General features: G+C 38.7%; 1 protein-coding gene across 2 annotated transcripts; it reads left to right on the forward strand.

Annotated features, from left to right (window-relative positions):
• The first annotated feature begins 346 nt into the window (after positions 1-346).
• pmt (phosphoethanolamine methyltransferase) lies at positions 347-11,878 on the forward strand. Of its 2 annotated transcripts, none has more exons than XM_042492710.1 (12): positions 347-433; positions 2,603-2,774; positions 3,647-3,802; positions 4,881-5,017; positions 5,185-5,336; positions 5,487-5,675; positions 6,264-6,353; positions 6,462-6,551; positions 7,702-7,824; positions 8,057-8,188; positions 10,723-10,839; positions 10,944-11,878. In XM_042492710.1, the coding sequence occupies exons 2-12, from the start codon at positions 2,614-2,616 to the stop codon at positions 11,052-11,054; spliced, it is 1,458 nt and encodes a 485-aa protein (XP_042348644.1). In that variant the 5' UTR covers positions 347-433; positions 2,603-2,613; the 3' UTR covers positions 11,055-11,878. The 2 variants fall into 2 exon arrangements, with proteins under 2 accessions (XP_042348644.1, XP_042348643.1); XM_042492709.1 differs by lacking the exon at positions 347-433 and adding an exon at positions 672-795.
• The last annotated feature ends 3,729 nt before the right edge of the window (positions 11,879-15,607 follow it).

The following is a 15,607-nucleotide window of genomic DNA, read 5'->3' on the forward strand; positions in this document are numbered from 1 at the left end:
GTTAAGTTCATCACTTGGGCCGCTCCTGCACACATCACTGAAAACTGTTGCAGCTTTGAAATCAACCTAAGCAATGATCAAAAGCAAGGATCATTTCATTATCAATCATTTATAATAACTTATGTGCACATTCAGAGTTTTTAAAACAGACAATCGGAGTGTCCTTGTGCATCAGCATGCTTTGCTCCAATTTTAAAAAAAATGTCAGTACCTTGAGAAGTTACGTAGTTTCACCTGTACTGTCAGCAATCATCACTCTCCACCTTAACAGCTCTGAGGTTTTTTAGCTGCACCATGAGGCAATGTTGCGTAATCCGTGAATGCCACAGGACATTTCCTGCTTGTCAGCACAACTGAGGCGTGGTGAGCCGGTGAGGGGAGACTGTCGCCGTCGGACACACACGACTTCACCATTCAACATAAACCAACCACCGTGAGTTTGCATCACTGATACACTTACTTATCCGAGGGGTCTCAAGGCTTTGGGTGGGTTAATATGTGCGCACGCTGTCCGGGGATTTACGCTCATAAAGGTGCTTCTGATAGCGCGCGGACCCTTGTTCCCCCTATGATTATTCATGTTCGCTCCGTCCCCTCCCCTCATGTTGAGCGCATCCTAATGGTCAGTTTCCATCTCCTCCGAGCGTCCTGTTATTTAAAGAGCGCACACATGCTGAAACCTGCACTCTCTCAGAGAGGACTAACCCTCTTATAATTGATCCTTAATTACCAGACAAAGTGTAAAGTATTTAATCATTTTTACAATAAATCAACTAAAGACCACCATGGAAAAAGGTATGAGTAGAGTCAATATTTTACCGGTGTGAAGACTCGTGTCTTTAAGCCTGATGAGACTGATGCTGGACTTTGTTGGAGCAGCCACATGTTGTTTTGTGGAAATTGTTCACTCAGCTGGTGGAAGTAATCCCACTGTGAACACAGTGCTGGAATGTGTCAGTGGTTTGACTGATTTTTTTCAGCTGTCAGTTGGACCCTGCGGCTTCTGCCGGCTTGAATTTTAACCTGCAGTTACCCTAGAGTTTAGTGTGTTACCAGGCCCTGGACTGTGAAGACACATTTATTTTTGTTATCATTTTTTATTGGATAAGTGGAAGTTAGTGCACACTATACAGTGCACTGCTGATAGCTTAGCAAAGTGTAATTTATGAGGTGTCTGTGGATTTATAGCAACAGAGGATCGGGAATGTTTAAGAGAGGAAAGTTATTTTTTAAGTTTGTCTTATTTTTGCCATATTTTTCGTTGTTTCTGCTTTTTTATATAAAGGCTGTAATACATGTCAGTTTTTTAATAAACTGCCAGTGCATTATTGCAAAATGTTCTGAAACTTTTTCTGCTGGTAGATATTACAAACCAATGGCTTTCTTCAAGGTTGTTGATAAATTACTTTAATCCAACTATTTTGAATATTTGGGGCATTATTTCTTGCTGCCGCATTAACAGTTACCATGTTATCAGTGGTGGAAAGTAACTAAATGCATTTACTCAAGTACAAATTTGAGACACTTTTACTTGATATCTATTTTCTTGCTGCTTCTTGTGCTTCTTCTCCACTACGTCTCCGAAAGATATATTGTAATTTTTACTTCACTTGACAGCTTTATTTACTTTTCAGATTAATAATACAAAATATAATCAACAAATAAACTATGACTTAATATTGTAGATTAGGGTACAGTTTTACCAATTCTCAGGGGAGAAATTCACAGCTACCAAACACTATATGAGGTGATTAAAATGAGCTCTGTCTTCACCAGCTGCAGCATTAAAGATTAAAGCATAATGAATTATATAACCCAATAATTTATGTTATTCTGAATTGGGACATTCTGCAGAATCAGAATTTATCATACATTAAGTATATTTTGATACCATTACTTATGCTCTTCTAATTTAGTACAATTTTGAATGCAAAATGTAATAATAACTTGTAACACTGTGGTTTTTCTATTTTTGCATAAGCAAAAGATCTGAGTTTGTTGTTTACCTCTGCATGGTATGCATCCATCTCCCTCTTAACAAAACAAGTAAAACCTGTTGTGTAGTGGGTGTAAATACTCCACAGCCTCCAGACAAAAACATCTGAAATTGTATTAGCGAGCAAATGAAATATGAATTCTAGGGAAATCTACACAGCCTAGTAGCTGCAGTTGTGCCACGCCAGTGTATTGTTTTAACATCAGTTGCTGAAATCAGATTTGACTAATGGTTGACTGTTTTTGAAGAATTTTTGCTCAAAAGTTATGTATTAACATACATCTCTGTCAATTTTCAATGGAGTTCATGTAAATTGAGTTGATTCTGTTTCCTCTTTTTTTTAAAAAAAAAAAAAAAAGTCTAGTTGCACATTTTGTGTCAGATATAATCAATAAGATAAACACATGGAATACTTGTTTTTGTTTTTTGAACCCTGTGATAGATGATTGACAGGCAGGGGTTTTTGAACTTTGCCACATATTCTCCTCTTATTCTCCTTTTGTTTGACCAAGCAAAGTTATGCAATTTCTCTTCTTGCTCATCATCCTTCTGCAGTAAGAAATTTTGTAATAGTTTTTGCTGATTTAATCTGGTTGTGCCCCACAGCTCGCAACAACATGACAGAGTTTTGGAAGGAGCACTCCAAGGCCGCCACAGTGGAGGAGATGATGCTGGACTCTCGTGCCAGGGAGCTGACCCAGTGTGAGCTGCCTGAGATCCTGTCCATGCTGCCCTGCTTGGACGGATTCAGAGTGCTGGAACTGGGAGCCGGCATTGGGTGAGCGGCGTCAGACTGTCAGTAGTGGTGGATGTGTGTGAGCAGGTTTTTTCAGGGTTTTCTCTTTAATTTAGGATCCTGTATCAGAAAGCAATTTTTAAATTTAGGTGATCAAATTATGTTTTTGATGTTTTGTTGGTACATTAAAAAACAAGGTGTCTGCGGGTCCTCTAAAAGTCCTAAATTCAGTTTTATAGATATTACGCCTAAAAGCTATTAAAAAGTCTTCAAATTGAATTTGTGAGGTCTTAATTGCCACAATCATTTTTTCCTAATTTACTTTATCAATCATTAAACCTACTAATGAACCTTACTCTGTTTGTTTAATTTATATGTACACTTAACTGTTGGAAAAATAAATTAACCTAACCCACTCTGATGACCATATTTCTACACAAAACTTCTCTCTGCACAGGACCACCTACTGCTTACCTACCTGAAATGCTTGAATGAGAATACACATTTTTCCAAAAATTGGCCTTAAAATTGTTTTCAAAAATCATCTTGAAAAGGTCTTCAAAAAAAATTAATATGTCTATTACCTAGGGTTGAAGCAGTATACATGTTTCAATGCCTACTGAGGTATATTAACTGTTATACATTTGCTCATCTACAGTTGTGAAAAAAAATATGTAACCAGGTGGAGAATCTCACTTTTACATGCACATCTCCTGTCCTCCTCCACTTCCTGACAGACTTTTTACACAAACTTTCATTTAAAAGAAAAATTACAAATTCTGATTATTGTAAAGCATTTGTTAAACAACAACAAAAAACCCTTTTGTTATTATTCCTTTAAGGGTCATTGTAACTGTTAAGGATAATAGTAATTAGGTAATACTGTGATATTTTTTATTGACGTGTCTCTACAGGCGTTTCACCAGCCACCTGCTGACCAAGGCCGCCCATGTGACAGCTGTGGACTTCATGGGAAGCTTTGTGGAGAAGAACAGGCAAGAAAATGGTCACCATAGCAACGCTACCTTCATCCAAGCTGACGTCACAAAGCTGGATATCCCCGAAAACAGGTGTGTGCTAAGATATATGTTGACCAGGCATTCGTTGTTCATAGAAGATGAAGCCTTGTCTAACTTAAAGTTAGACTTTTCCTGACGCACCAGCATGAGGTTGACATTTGGGATTTTTCCCAAGCAGCAACCACTGATGCTGAAAATAAAGCTAAGGCACAAGATCTGAAAACTGCAGTTCTTCAACGGCCACTAGAGGCTGGCTCCAAAATAAAGTCAGTCCTCAAAGACCCCTGTGTTAAAATGCCCAACTTTACCACAGCAGAAATAAACATGCTTACAGCCTGTTTTTTTTTTTTTTTTTTTTTTACAAAAAAACACATAATTCTAAATCACCTTAGAATTATAAGGTTCTTTCTGACATTTTTTTCAAAATTTAGGTATTCATATATTTTTATTTTGTGGTAACTCATTTACATTATGTGAGATGTTTTTTTAAGTTATATGCCTTTTTAGGCTTTTTTTTTTTTAGAAAACAAAAAGGTTAATATTATTTTTCCTATTTGTAATGAAATCTCTGAAGCTCAATATCTCAAAACCGCTCATAATACAGACAGAACCTTATGATTCTTAGGTGGTGAGTTTAAGTTTTGTATATATGGTCGCTTCTACTTCATAAAAAAGGTGATGGCAGCCACCTAAATGTCAAACTCAAGGCTTCACAATAGGAGTCTATAAACCAACGGGTAGCATCACAGTGGCTACATTCATTATTGTAATACAGGCAATGATTTTTACTGAAATGCCTTGGTAATTGGTACATTCACACTCCTTTCGGAGAATATTCAGTCACCTTGGTGATCCCAAAAGTTTTCATTTAGCACCATTTATTCAGATTAAAGCAGGATGGAAATCATGCATTTTGAAGGAGGATAAAAGACAGACAGTAATGTGCAACAACCCCATTACAGCTATTGGATTCTTTGGCCATCAGGTCTTATATAGTATTTTAAAACTAAACTACTGTCTTTATTTAGGCAAAAGAAAATAGTTTTAGCTTTTTATTATATACTTTTTAAAAATTATATTATATTATTATATTTTAATGTTAAATGTGTCCTTTCATTGTTCCCCTCAGCATTGACTTCATCTTCTCCAACTGGCTGCTGATGTATCTCAGCGATGAGGAGCTTAACTCCTTCATGGAGAAGATTCTGGGTTGGCTTCGGCCCGGTGGCTTTCTTTTCTTCAGAGAGTCCTGCAACCACCGGTCAGGTACTCAACCTGCAAGAAAACACTCACATCAATTCTGATTATTCATCAGGATTGAAACATTGATGAGAGTGGAATCTGAGTTGAGCAATTAAAATAGGACGACTCCTCAGCAGCCAGTATCTTTTTCTTACCAAACAATCAGATTTAACTTGTAACTTTCTACCAAGGTGACTCCAAGAGGGACTTCAACCCGACCTGCTACCGCACTGAAGCACATTACAGCCAGTTGGTGTCATCGCTACAAGTACGGGGACCAGAGGAGGACCAAAAATTAGGTTTCGACATTGTGTTGAAAAAGAAAGTTCAAGCCTATGTTGAGGTAGAGCCATTTGAGTTGTCTAGTGAATCTTTAGGTGTAAAATAAAACAGCTTTGGAGTGTGTAATGTAGAAGTGAGGATTTTAACCCCTTCCTTTCTCTTCTTCACTCCCTGCCCTGTCTCCATCTTTTCTGACCTCGTCCTTTTTTAGATGAAAAACAATCCAAATCAGATCTGCTGGCTTCTGGAGAAGGTCTCCCGCTCCTCGAGCACCCAGAACGGATTCACCACCTTTCAGCAGTTCCTGGACAACCAGCAGTACACCAACCGCGGCATCCTGCGATACGAGAAGATGTTTGGGGCTGGTTACGTCAGCACAGGCGGACCCAGCACCACCAAGGTAGGAATATAGTCTTTAAAACAACAAACAAAAACATTCACTTTACTTAACATCAACATGTTTACATGATCATGAATCACAGCTGTACCTAAACACAACCTCATAGAGTTGAAACTGTGACTGTAGACTCGTAGTTTGGCTATCAAACAAATGTTTCTTATTTTATCCTTTATTTGGTCAGGGAGGTCCCATTAAGATATAAGATCCCTTCTTCCAGGGAGTACCGGTTTGCTATAAATGACCTTCAACAGCAACAGAGCCAGTCTCTATCATAGCAGCTCTATCAGCGGATACTCCTCTTCCCTCCTGCTTCCTCTGCTCGTCTTTGAAAGTTTCCATTATCTGTTTGTGAGGAAATCTGTGTTTTCTATCTACATGCATCTGCTCTCTGTGTAGTATAGGATATGAGATATGACTATTGAAATAAACTCAGTAGCATAAAACCTGCAACCCTCAATATCTTTGTCCTAATCATACATTTTTTCCCAAACAATGGACATACTGAGCACATAAAGGCAGAAGCATGAAGCTTTTTTTCTTTGGACTGTTATTAAACTAATGAACGAAATCTTTTTTTCCTGCTGACAGGAGTTTGTGGACCTGCTGAACCTGAAGCCCGGACAGAAGGTTTTAGACATCGGCTGTGGCATTGGTGGAGGAGACTTCTACATGGCAAAGGTAGGAGCTGAGGAATCTGGCACAGTCACGGTGACACTAATAATGATTAAAAGGGATTTTGTAATGATTGAAAGGACTGTAGTGATCACAATAATTATTACTTTTCAGACCTTTGGAGTGGAGGTGCTTGGCCTGGACCTGTCAGAAAACATGGTGGACATCGCCATGGAGAGGGCAACCACTGAGAAGATGCCATCAGTATGTCATTAAATACCACTGATAATAGCTGGATTGAAGCGCAAAGATTTTCAACTTTTCCCTTCTAGCGTTTTCAAGTGGTATTTTTGTTGGGGCTTCTGTTGCAAATTTTTCAGTTACTTTGTTTGTTCCACCGCCATTTTCACTTCTGTAGATAATAACTGCAAAGATCTATACTCTTTGGCAACTGGGGATAGCCACCGATAGCTACCAGGGAAAACAAAAGCACTAACCTCTTATTGTTTTGGTTCTGCAAAGGTTTATGCAGTTACTTTGTGCAGTAAAGTGAGCCCTCATTTTACCAGGAGATTGTACTCGCTGGCAGACAGAATTACAAACCTCCAAACAAAACAAAAGTGAAGCTTATAGACCAAATAACAGTGTTTATTAACAAAAACTTCTCGGTAGAACATCCTTGTGTCACATACATAAGATCAGATGGTACTGGGAAAATGCTGCATTGCTCAGGTGGTTTTTAGACACCTAAAAAAGCCCCCCCAAAAAAATCATTATCAGTTTAAGGTTTGAAGCTGTTATATCAAAGCCATTGAACTCAAAACAGACAAAAACAGTAATTTAACTTAGTGGATCACTGAACTGCTAGTCTACCGTTACTGCGGTTGGTTAGTGTGAAATTTAAAGTGGTAAAAATATTCAAATATTCCACATATTAAGTACAATGTATCTAAATTGTTATTAATTTAGGTGGCTAAAATATGTTAAGCTGTGGCCCCGTCCACAGCAGTACTTTGCTTAGCTTTCATGTCGGTGGATTTGGTTTACAACAAAGCAACGTAGTACATATAATAATCACAGCAGAAACATCTGATAGGTCGGACCACCCTGTTTCACCATATAGCATTAAATGTTACAGTTACAGCTGAAAATGACAACAGAAATAAACAAGTTAGTTGATTTCACACATCTCCGCAATTCAAATCAACTGTCAGTTGTCTACCAGGAAGTTATTGTTGTTGATAGCGTGACGTCGCGGTGATTCGGTCAATAAGGATCCAATCTAAACATTGATTGTGTCATTGTTACATTGTACAATCAACATTTACTTTATAATAATAAGTTAAAGCAAAGTTGTCTTTCTCCATTTAAATGTTTTTTCCCCAAATGAGTCATGGCATACGCTTTACCTCAGGTCCAGTTTGAGGTGGCTGACGCCACTAAGAGGTCGTTCCCCGAAGGTTCCTTTGATGTGATCTACAGCAGAGACACAATCCTGCACATAGATGACAAACTGGCTCTCTTCAAACGCTTCCATGTGAGCTTTTTCTCAAATTTTATGAAATGGCAGCATTATGTCCTGTCTTTGATATGCAAACCTCTGTTTGAATTTGTAGCTTGGAGAGGGAATGTGGTGAATCTTACAAAACACATAAAAGCAACATTTTTATATGTCATGCATTTCTTTGAGAAACTAGGTCCTTTCATGTGATTTCATCCTGTGTAACTTAACTGCTTTGTATTTTAATGTTCATGTTGTTTGTGTTCAGTCATGGTTAAAACCAGGTGGCAAGTTGCTCATCAGTGATTACTGCTGCGGGGAGAAGCCCTGGACGCCGATGTTCGAGGCCTACGTCAAACAGAGAGGCTATGTCCTTTATACACCCTCACAATATGGCAAGGTGAATATACATTACAGCTAAATTATGTGATAGTTTGTGAAAGGACTCTACTGTCGTATGGGAACTTTGGTGCTCTTTACCAATATGTTTATGTATTGTTGTTGAGCACACTGCAGTGTCTGTTCACACACTGTTACATCTGATCTGTAAACTAAGTGATAATCTGATGTTATTAGCTTATCACAGATACACTATATGGACAAAAGTAATGGGCCGTCTACACATTACACCCACAGGAGCTTTTATGACATCCAGTTCTAAATCCATAGGCATTCATATGGAGTCGGTCCCCTCGCTTTGCAGCTATAACAGCTTCCACTCTTCTGCGAAGGCTTTCTACAAGATGTGTCAAGAAGTGTGTCTGTGGGAATTTTTCATTAATCCAGAAGAGTATTTGTGAGGTCGGACACTGATGTTGGACGAGAGCGCCTGGCTCACAATCTCCGTTATAGTTCATCCCAAAGGTGTTGGATAGGGTTGAGGTCAGGGCTCTGTGTGGGCCAGTCAAGTTCTTCCACACCAAACTCATCCAACCATGTCTTTAATGACCTTGCTTTGTGCACTGGGGCACAGTCATGCTGGAGCAGAAAAGGGCCTTCCCCAAACTGTTCCCACAAAGTTGGAAGCATAGAATTGTCCAAAATGTCGTGGTAAGCCGAAGCATTAAGATTTCCTTTTCGTTTAACTGAGGGGCTGACGCCAACCCCAGGACAATGCAGTCAGACAGGTAACGTTCTCCTGGAATTTTCCAAACCCGGACTCATCCATCAGACTGCCAGATAGAGAGGCGTGATTTATCACTCCACAGAACACGCTTAAACTGCTCCAGTGTCCAGTCGCGGCGTGCTTTACACCACTCCATCTGACACTTGCAGTTGTCTTTGTTGATTTAAGGCTTGCGTGCAGCTGCTCGGCCATGCCGAGAAGCTCCGGGCACACAGTTTCTGTGCTGATGTTAATGCCTTAGGAGGTTTGGAACTCTGCAGTTATTGAGTCAGCAGAGCGTTGGCAACTTTTACGCACTATGTTCATCAGTACTTGGCGACCCCGCTCTATAACTTTACGTGGCCTGCCACTTCATGGCTGAGTTGCTGTGGTTCCTAAATGCTTCATCTTTGCAATAATGCCACTTACAGTTGATTTGGGAATATCTCGGAGGGAAGAAATTTCATGAACTGACTTGTTGCATCAGCGGCATCCCATTAAATTACCACGCCCAAATTCACTTAACTCTTTAGAATGACTCATTCTTTCACAAATGTTTGTAAAGGCAAACCGCATGGCTAGGTGCTTGATTTTATACACCTGTGGCAATGGGACTGAAAGAAAGCCGGGAATTCAGTGATTAGGAGGTGTGACCCGACACTTTTGTCCATATAGTGTATATTGGCTTATATGATGTAAGTAATATGAGTAGGTAAGTATTATGAGTATAGAAAGCCAAAGATGTGTTAAGCAGAATATAGAAGCTGTGTCACCATTACATAGTTAGCCAGCCAGATAGCACTGACAAGTACGTTATTGAGCAGTAAAATGTCCAGCGTCTCTGCCATCACTTCACAGTGCAAGACAATGTAACATCAGCTGAACACACCTCAAGTTGGTTACAGTGTCCCTTAGGCCAAGAAGAAAAAAACAGCATTGCTGAAAGATCACCATAAATATATGTGTGTGTGAGTGTGTGTAGAATATCACTGACTTTATATAAAGATGAAATACATGTGTCCGCTTCCCCCCACTTAACAAAAATGAAACCATAACATCCCATATACAGCTGATGCCCTTTCACACCGATGACATCATTTGGAGACAGTCTGCACAGTAGCAAGTAGCGAGTTTCCGCCGTCTGACTAATCGCAGCCATTGCCAATGTGTACAAGAGCACTAGTTGTCACACCCAGCTGTAAATCATTGCATCCTTTTTATAGCAACAAAAAAAACAGTAATAACCAAAATTAAATCAACATTTTGGAACATTTTGAACATTTTAGTATGACAAGAACTACCTAAAATGATTAAAAAAAAAAAAAAAAAACATATTTGGGGGAAAAAGTAATTTAACATGTTTTTTGATTTTTTAGTGAAGCCCGTGTCCCATTTGCTGACACGGACGGGCGAGTTTATGACCTTCACTACAGCCAACCATCAGGGAGTGATCAAGATGTTTTGGTTTTGCTTTTGGGTTGTCGTGTAATCCATCTTTATATAAAGTCTATGTTAAATATACCTACACTTTTCATGTCCCTTAAATACATGAAATGCCATAAAAGAAGTCTTAAAAAACACAATATAATTAATACGATCATTTAAATGTTTGGCCTGTGTACATCAAACAACTTCAGTTACAATTTCAAGTTATTAAGATAGTTGCTATTTAAGGTTGCATATATTTTAATGAATTGAATGAATGTTGAAAGTTTTCTGCACAGACAGCTTCAATGCTCAAACAATGTGACTGTGTGCTCTGTGTTACTAATGTATCATCAGCTGGTGGTGCTGTTTCTACTTCATCCTGTCCTGTCTCTCCTCTGTAGTTCATTCAGGAAGCTGGTTTCTGTAATGTTAAGGCAGAGGACCGGACAGCCCAGTTCATCCAGGTGATAAAGACAGAGCTGCAGAGAGCGGAGGCCATCAAGGACGAATTCATTCAGGTTAGCATGCACAATCTTTCAAACTAATTGAACCGAGTGAACATAAATTCCTCTCTAAATTCTTTGGATGATTGCTCATCATACCTGCCTGCTGTCCTCTGCAGGAATTCTCTGAAGAGGATTATTTTGCGATAGTAAATGGATGGAGAGAAAAACTGGAACGCTCAAACAGTGGTGACCAACGGTGGGGACTCTTTTATGCTTCAAGGGATTGAGTGATTGCACTAAGAATTAAAAATAAAAGATAAAAAGGGATTTCCTATTATTTGTCTATGCTTTTGTCTTAGATTAATTGTTTGTTTGAAAAATAAAATCCTATTAAGGATTCAAAGTAATTTTGAGAAACCTGAAAGAAACAGTCACATCAAAGTGTAGGACTCACTGATTAAGTGAGCGATTTAAATAAATAAATAACATTTAATACAGTTTTACAATATTGACGTCTTTGGAATGACAAAGGGCAAAATCCTTTTTTTCTACACAGTATTTACTGTTAATTAAGTTTAATTTGTTATTGCTCATCTAAACATGAGAACTAGAATTTAGTCACAACATGTTTTTTGGTTAGATTAAGTGACTGTTCATTACTTACTAGGGGGAGGGAGTGGCGCAAAAAGTGGGAGACTTATACTTTTTTATTTTGGCTTAGGGGAGGGACAAAAAACACTGAATGGATGTATCTTGTATTTATTTTACATACACTCTTCCGTGCACTCTTTTTTCTGCTGAAGTGCGCATACAGACGTGTGATGATAATGATGTGATTTGCATTTTGCTCAAGAAATTAGCTGTTTGTTTTGGTGATAACTCTCACTCCCGTACTGTTTGCTTGTTGCATCGGTGAGGAGGGCCATGCATTTTCCTGCAGTGACTCAGGGAGGCTCAAGAAAAAATATTTGGGACTTCAAGAAGGGTCAAGATTTAAAAAAAAAGGAGTCACACCATAGCTACCCCACATCTTCTGATAAATGAAGAACAGTCCCTAAAAGACAGATTCTAATACAATACTGAATAAAACAATATTATATATTACCAAGACCTTCACTGTGTAAGAAATTTTAGTTTTTGTTTCACCTCTTCTGAGTCTTCCTAAAATATGCAGCAAATGTTTCACTATCATCTCTCAATACAACTATATAAGAAAAGACAAGGCAAGGCAGCTTTATTTGTATAGCACATTTCATACACAGGGCAATTCAAAGTGCTTTACAGAGTAATAAAATATAAAAACATAATTAAATATACAGATTTACAATAAAAGAGATACAAGGTGAAATCAATTACTAAATGATAAAAAAAAGTCACTGGTTTTGTTGGTTGGCAGTTGTTTTATGTAGAACTTTTGCCAGCACAGTCAGATGGTTCAGAACTTGTCCGACTCGTACTTACAGTGAGCGCAGGTGCTGCCCGTCGCCATTACTCATTTAGACTTCTAATTGTGTGTCAGTGAGTTTAACAGCAGCTCTGTGTTAACAAAGACTGTATGGTATCTATTTCTGGTCAGGCAGGCTGCTCAACATGACGCATCTTGTGAAAAGTAAATAAACTATCAAAGATGTGAAACACAATGAGCTTATGAAGTGTCAGCCTGTCTGTGTAAATCTCCTCTGTGACATGCAATTAACGGGAAAGAACATTTAGGGTTTGTTCTGAATCCCAGTAGCCTAAATTCAGTGTGAAAACAACACTTACACTGTCACTTACAAGACCGTGACTAACAAGTCATTGTTTTGCAGGTCACAACTAAGTCTCAAGTTCTGATCCTTAACTACGAGTTTCCAGTCCTAAACAAGTCAAAATGCACTATTTACTAAATGTAATTTACCATTTGTCAACAACAGATTGATATAAAAGTTACAACAATCATGAACTCTTTTAAAATGTTGAGTGTATTTGTTAGAACAAGTTTGTAGAAAGTTTTTGCATCTCAGTCTGTCATTTTTGACCTGTCTGATTCAAATGCCGTAATTTGGTATTTGTTGACTACTGCATAGTTTTAATGGACAAATAAAAATCATATCATTTTTCCCAGCGGCGGCTCAGTAATGTAACCTGAGTTCTTCCTGATTCCCTCCTGCATCATGACTGACTGATTGGTTCAAAAAGAGTGGTTCTGGGAAATTAGATGTCGACTTGCTGGGAAAGAATAGCATTAAGGTTGTCCTGAAAGTGAAATAAAGTAAATTGAACCGTGGCAAACGTTTGAGATTTAAAATCTGAAACTCTTTAACCTTTGGGCTCTGGGGATGGCATTGAGAATTTTAAAGTCAAAAGGCCCAAGTCCAAGTGAAGTCACAAGTCACTGATGTTAAAGTCCAAGTCAAGGTGCAAGTCTTTTGTGATTTTTGTTTAATCAAGTCCAATTTGTGACTCGAGTTCACACTAGTCACACTAGTCGGATGTTTCAAAACATACAAAGCTCTGCTACCAAGCTATAAAACAGCCTTTCTGATAATGCTGAAAACAGTAAAATTTGTCCCATAAAATGTGATTTAAAACTATAATGTGCCGTATTTTATAATACGATATACATAAGCTGGCTGTAACATAATGTGTGATCAGTCTTTGCATGCCTGAGCAATTGCTTCCGGTCTGAGGGGTGCCTCCAAACAGCCAGGCCTCAAGAGTTGGCTGCAGTAAGCAGAAGCTACGGGGCATTAAAAATAATAAAACAAAATAAACAGGTTGTTTTGTTTTTTTAATTGCTCATTATCTGTATTCACAGTCCACCTCTGTACAGATACCTTCAGGCAGCCGGCTGTTTAAAAGCAATGATCGACACATATTGTTTGGCAGTGATGCGGAGGCAGGTATGACCAGCAGCCCCTGACTTGGGGCAAAAAGTTGTTGGACCTCTCACATCTGTCTTCGGAGACATTTAACTAATTAGCAAGTGTGTTTTTTTAATGGGCACACTTAGACACTCATATTGTGGGTCAACGGATGTCGCACATTCTGAACAGCTGATGATCAACAACACAAACCTTTTCGAGCCCCTGGATGCACTCAGTCTTTACTACTGACATTTCCGTCTGAGCAGCTTTAAAGTTGTGAGTCTGGTGGAAATTTTCTTTACGATGATGCAGAAGTATCACTCGAGGGTGGCAGCTATTTCCCAGCTCAGCTGAGAATTTGTTGAAGGTTGAAGCAATGTTCAGTCAGGGTTACAGGCTTCCAGCTGTCAGGAATGGCAGAAAGACATCAGAGATGCAAGCAGTCTTTTGACAACAGATGATGTTAACAGGTGCTTCAGTTTTCTATTTTTCTTTGCAATTTCTCTTTTTGTCGCTTCTGCATTGTTGTAACAGCTCAGTAAAACATCAGTGTCATGCCGAAGTGAAACACTGACAATACAATAAGGGCATGTGGCTCTCAGGTGAATATTTATAGGACGAGGAAAGGTATCCAGCTGGTGTTAGATGGTGATATTTGGTTAAATTTAGGTTGTGACGTCAGATGATCAAATTCAATGTCAGGACAATTGTACATAACATACTGATGATAGAAAACATTGGTATATTGTTGGTTTTAAGTTGTCCAGGGATGTTACCAAAATCCAACATCTTCCAAACTTCCCATGCTATGTTATCTTGACGTAGAATTATGCCATTTAGTTCTAAGATGCACAAAACAAAACATTTGCAAAGCATCATAATGTTAACGTCCACACAATGTTAAATTCTGACATGGTTACACATTTAAAATATTGCCAACTTAATTTTCATTGCAATCAAAATTTTACGTCTGTCCAAAGTAACAGCCCAATGTCTTTCTGACATCCATTGCCAGCTGGGAAATGTGTGTTTGAAAACTATCACAAGGGCGTAGGTTTTGTTCAAGTGGCAACCTCCAGGGCTAAAAATTAAGTCACCGTGGAAGTGCCAAAACTGTAGTTCATCAAGGGACCACTTGAGGCTGACTCCAAAACAGAGTAGTTATGCATATTTTAGGATGGGGCTGCTTAAGTGTCAGGTTGTCTGCGAGGTGTGACTGTGAGTCAGATTCATCCTTTGCTCCAAATATGGTCACTTCTGGCTCTAAAAAACCTAAATGATAACAGCGAAATGCCAAACTCAAGACCTCAAAACTGTATTTCACAAGCCAATATGTGATGTCCTGGCAACTACGTCCAATATTTAAAGAGTCTGTGGTGTCAACATTTGGGAGGTACACCTATGAAACAAGGGGTTTGAGAATCATTTGCCAAACACTTATGTCAATACATTCTGGTGATTTTTTATGCACCAATTTGTTCCTTTTCTAAAAATGCACATGCTCTAAATATTGCCCCCTCAAATCTACACGTAAAGGCCTACAGCTGTCAGGAATGACCGAAAGACACAAGAGGTGCAAAAAATCATTTTGTGATGTTTTGCAGTTTACACAGAGATTTATGCTTCTGGCCCCTGGATGCACTTTATGTTGATATTCCTGTCTGTGCAGCTTTATAATAATGAGTGTGGTGGAAACTTTCTTTACAATGATGCTTAAGTATCAGCCTCTGGTGGCAGGTGACAGCTGACAGGAACTGCCAAAAGCACAAGTTATTTTTTGGTCTGTCTGCAATGTTTTTAACAGCTCGGTAAAACATAAATTTCATGCCAAATTGAGCAACTGACAACATAAGGGCACATGGTAAATACTGATGGGACTAGGGAAGGTTGTAGTGTGTCTGTGAACTTAATCACATACAAGTTCACAGATAAGTTATACAACAGAATTAAAATATTGCTTCAAACATCCTTTAGACTGTTTGTGCTCCAGTGAA

Source organism: Plectropomus leopardus, chromosome 9 (assembly GCF_008729295.1).
Source record: "Plectropomus leopardus isolate mb chromosome 9, YSFRI_Pleo_2.0, whole genome shotgun sequence".
Classification (NCBI taxonomy): domain Eukaryota; kingdom Metazoa; phylum Chordata; class Actinopteri; order Perciformes; family Serranidae; genus Plectropomus; species Plectropomus leopardus.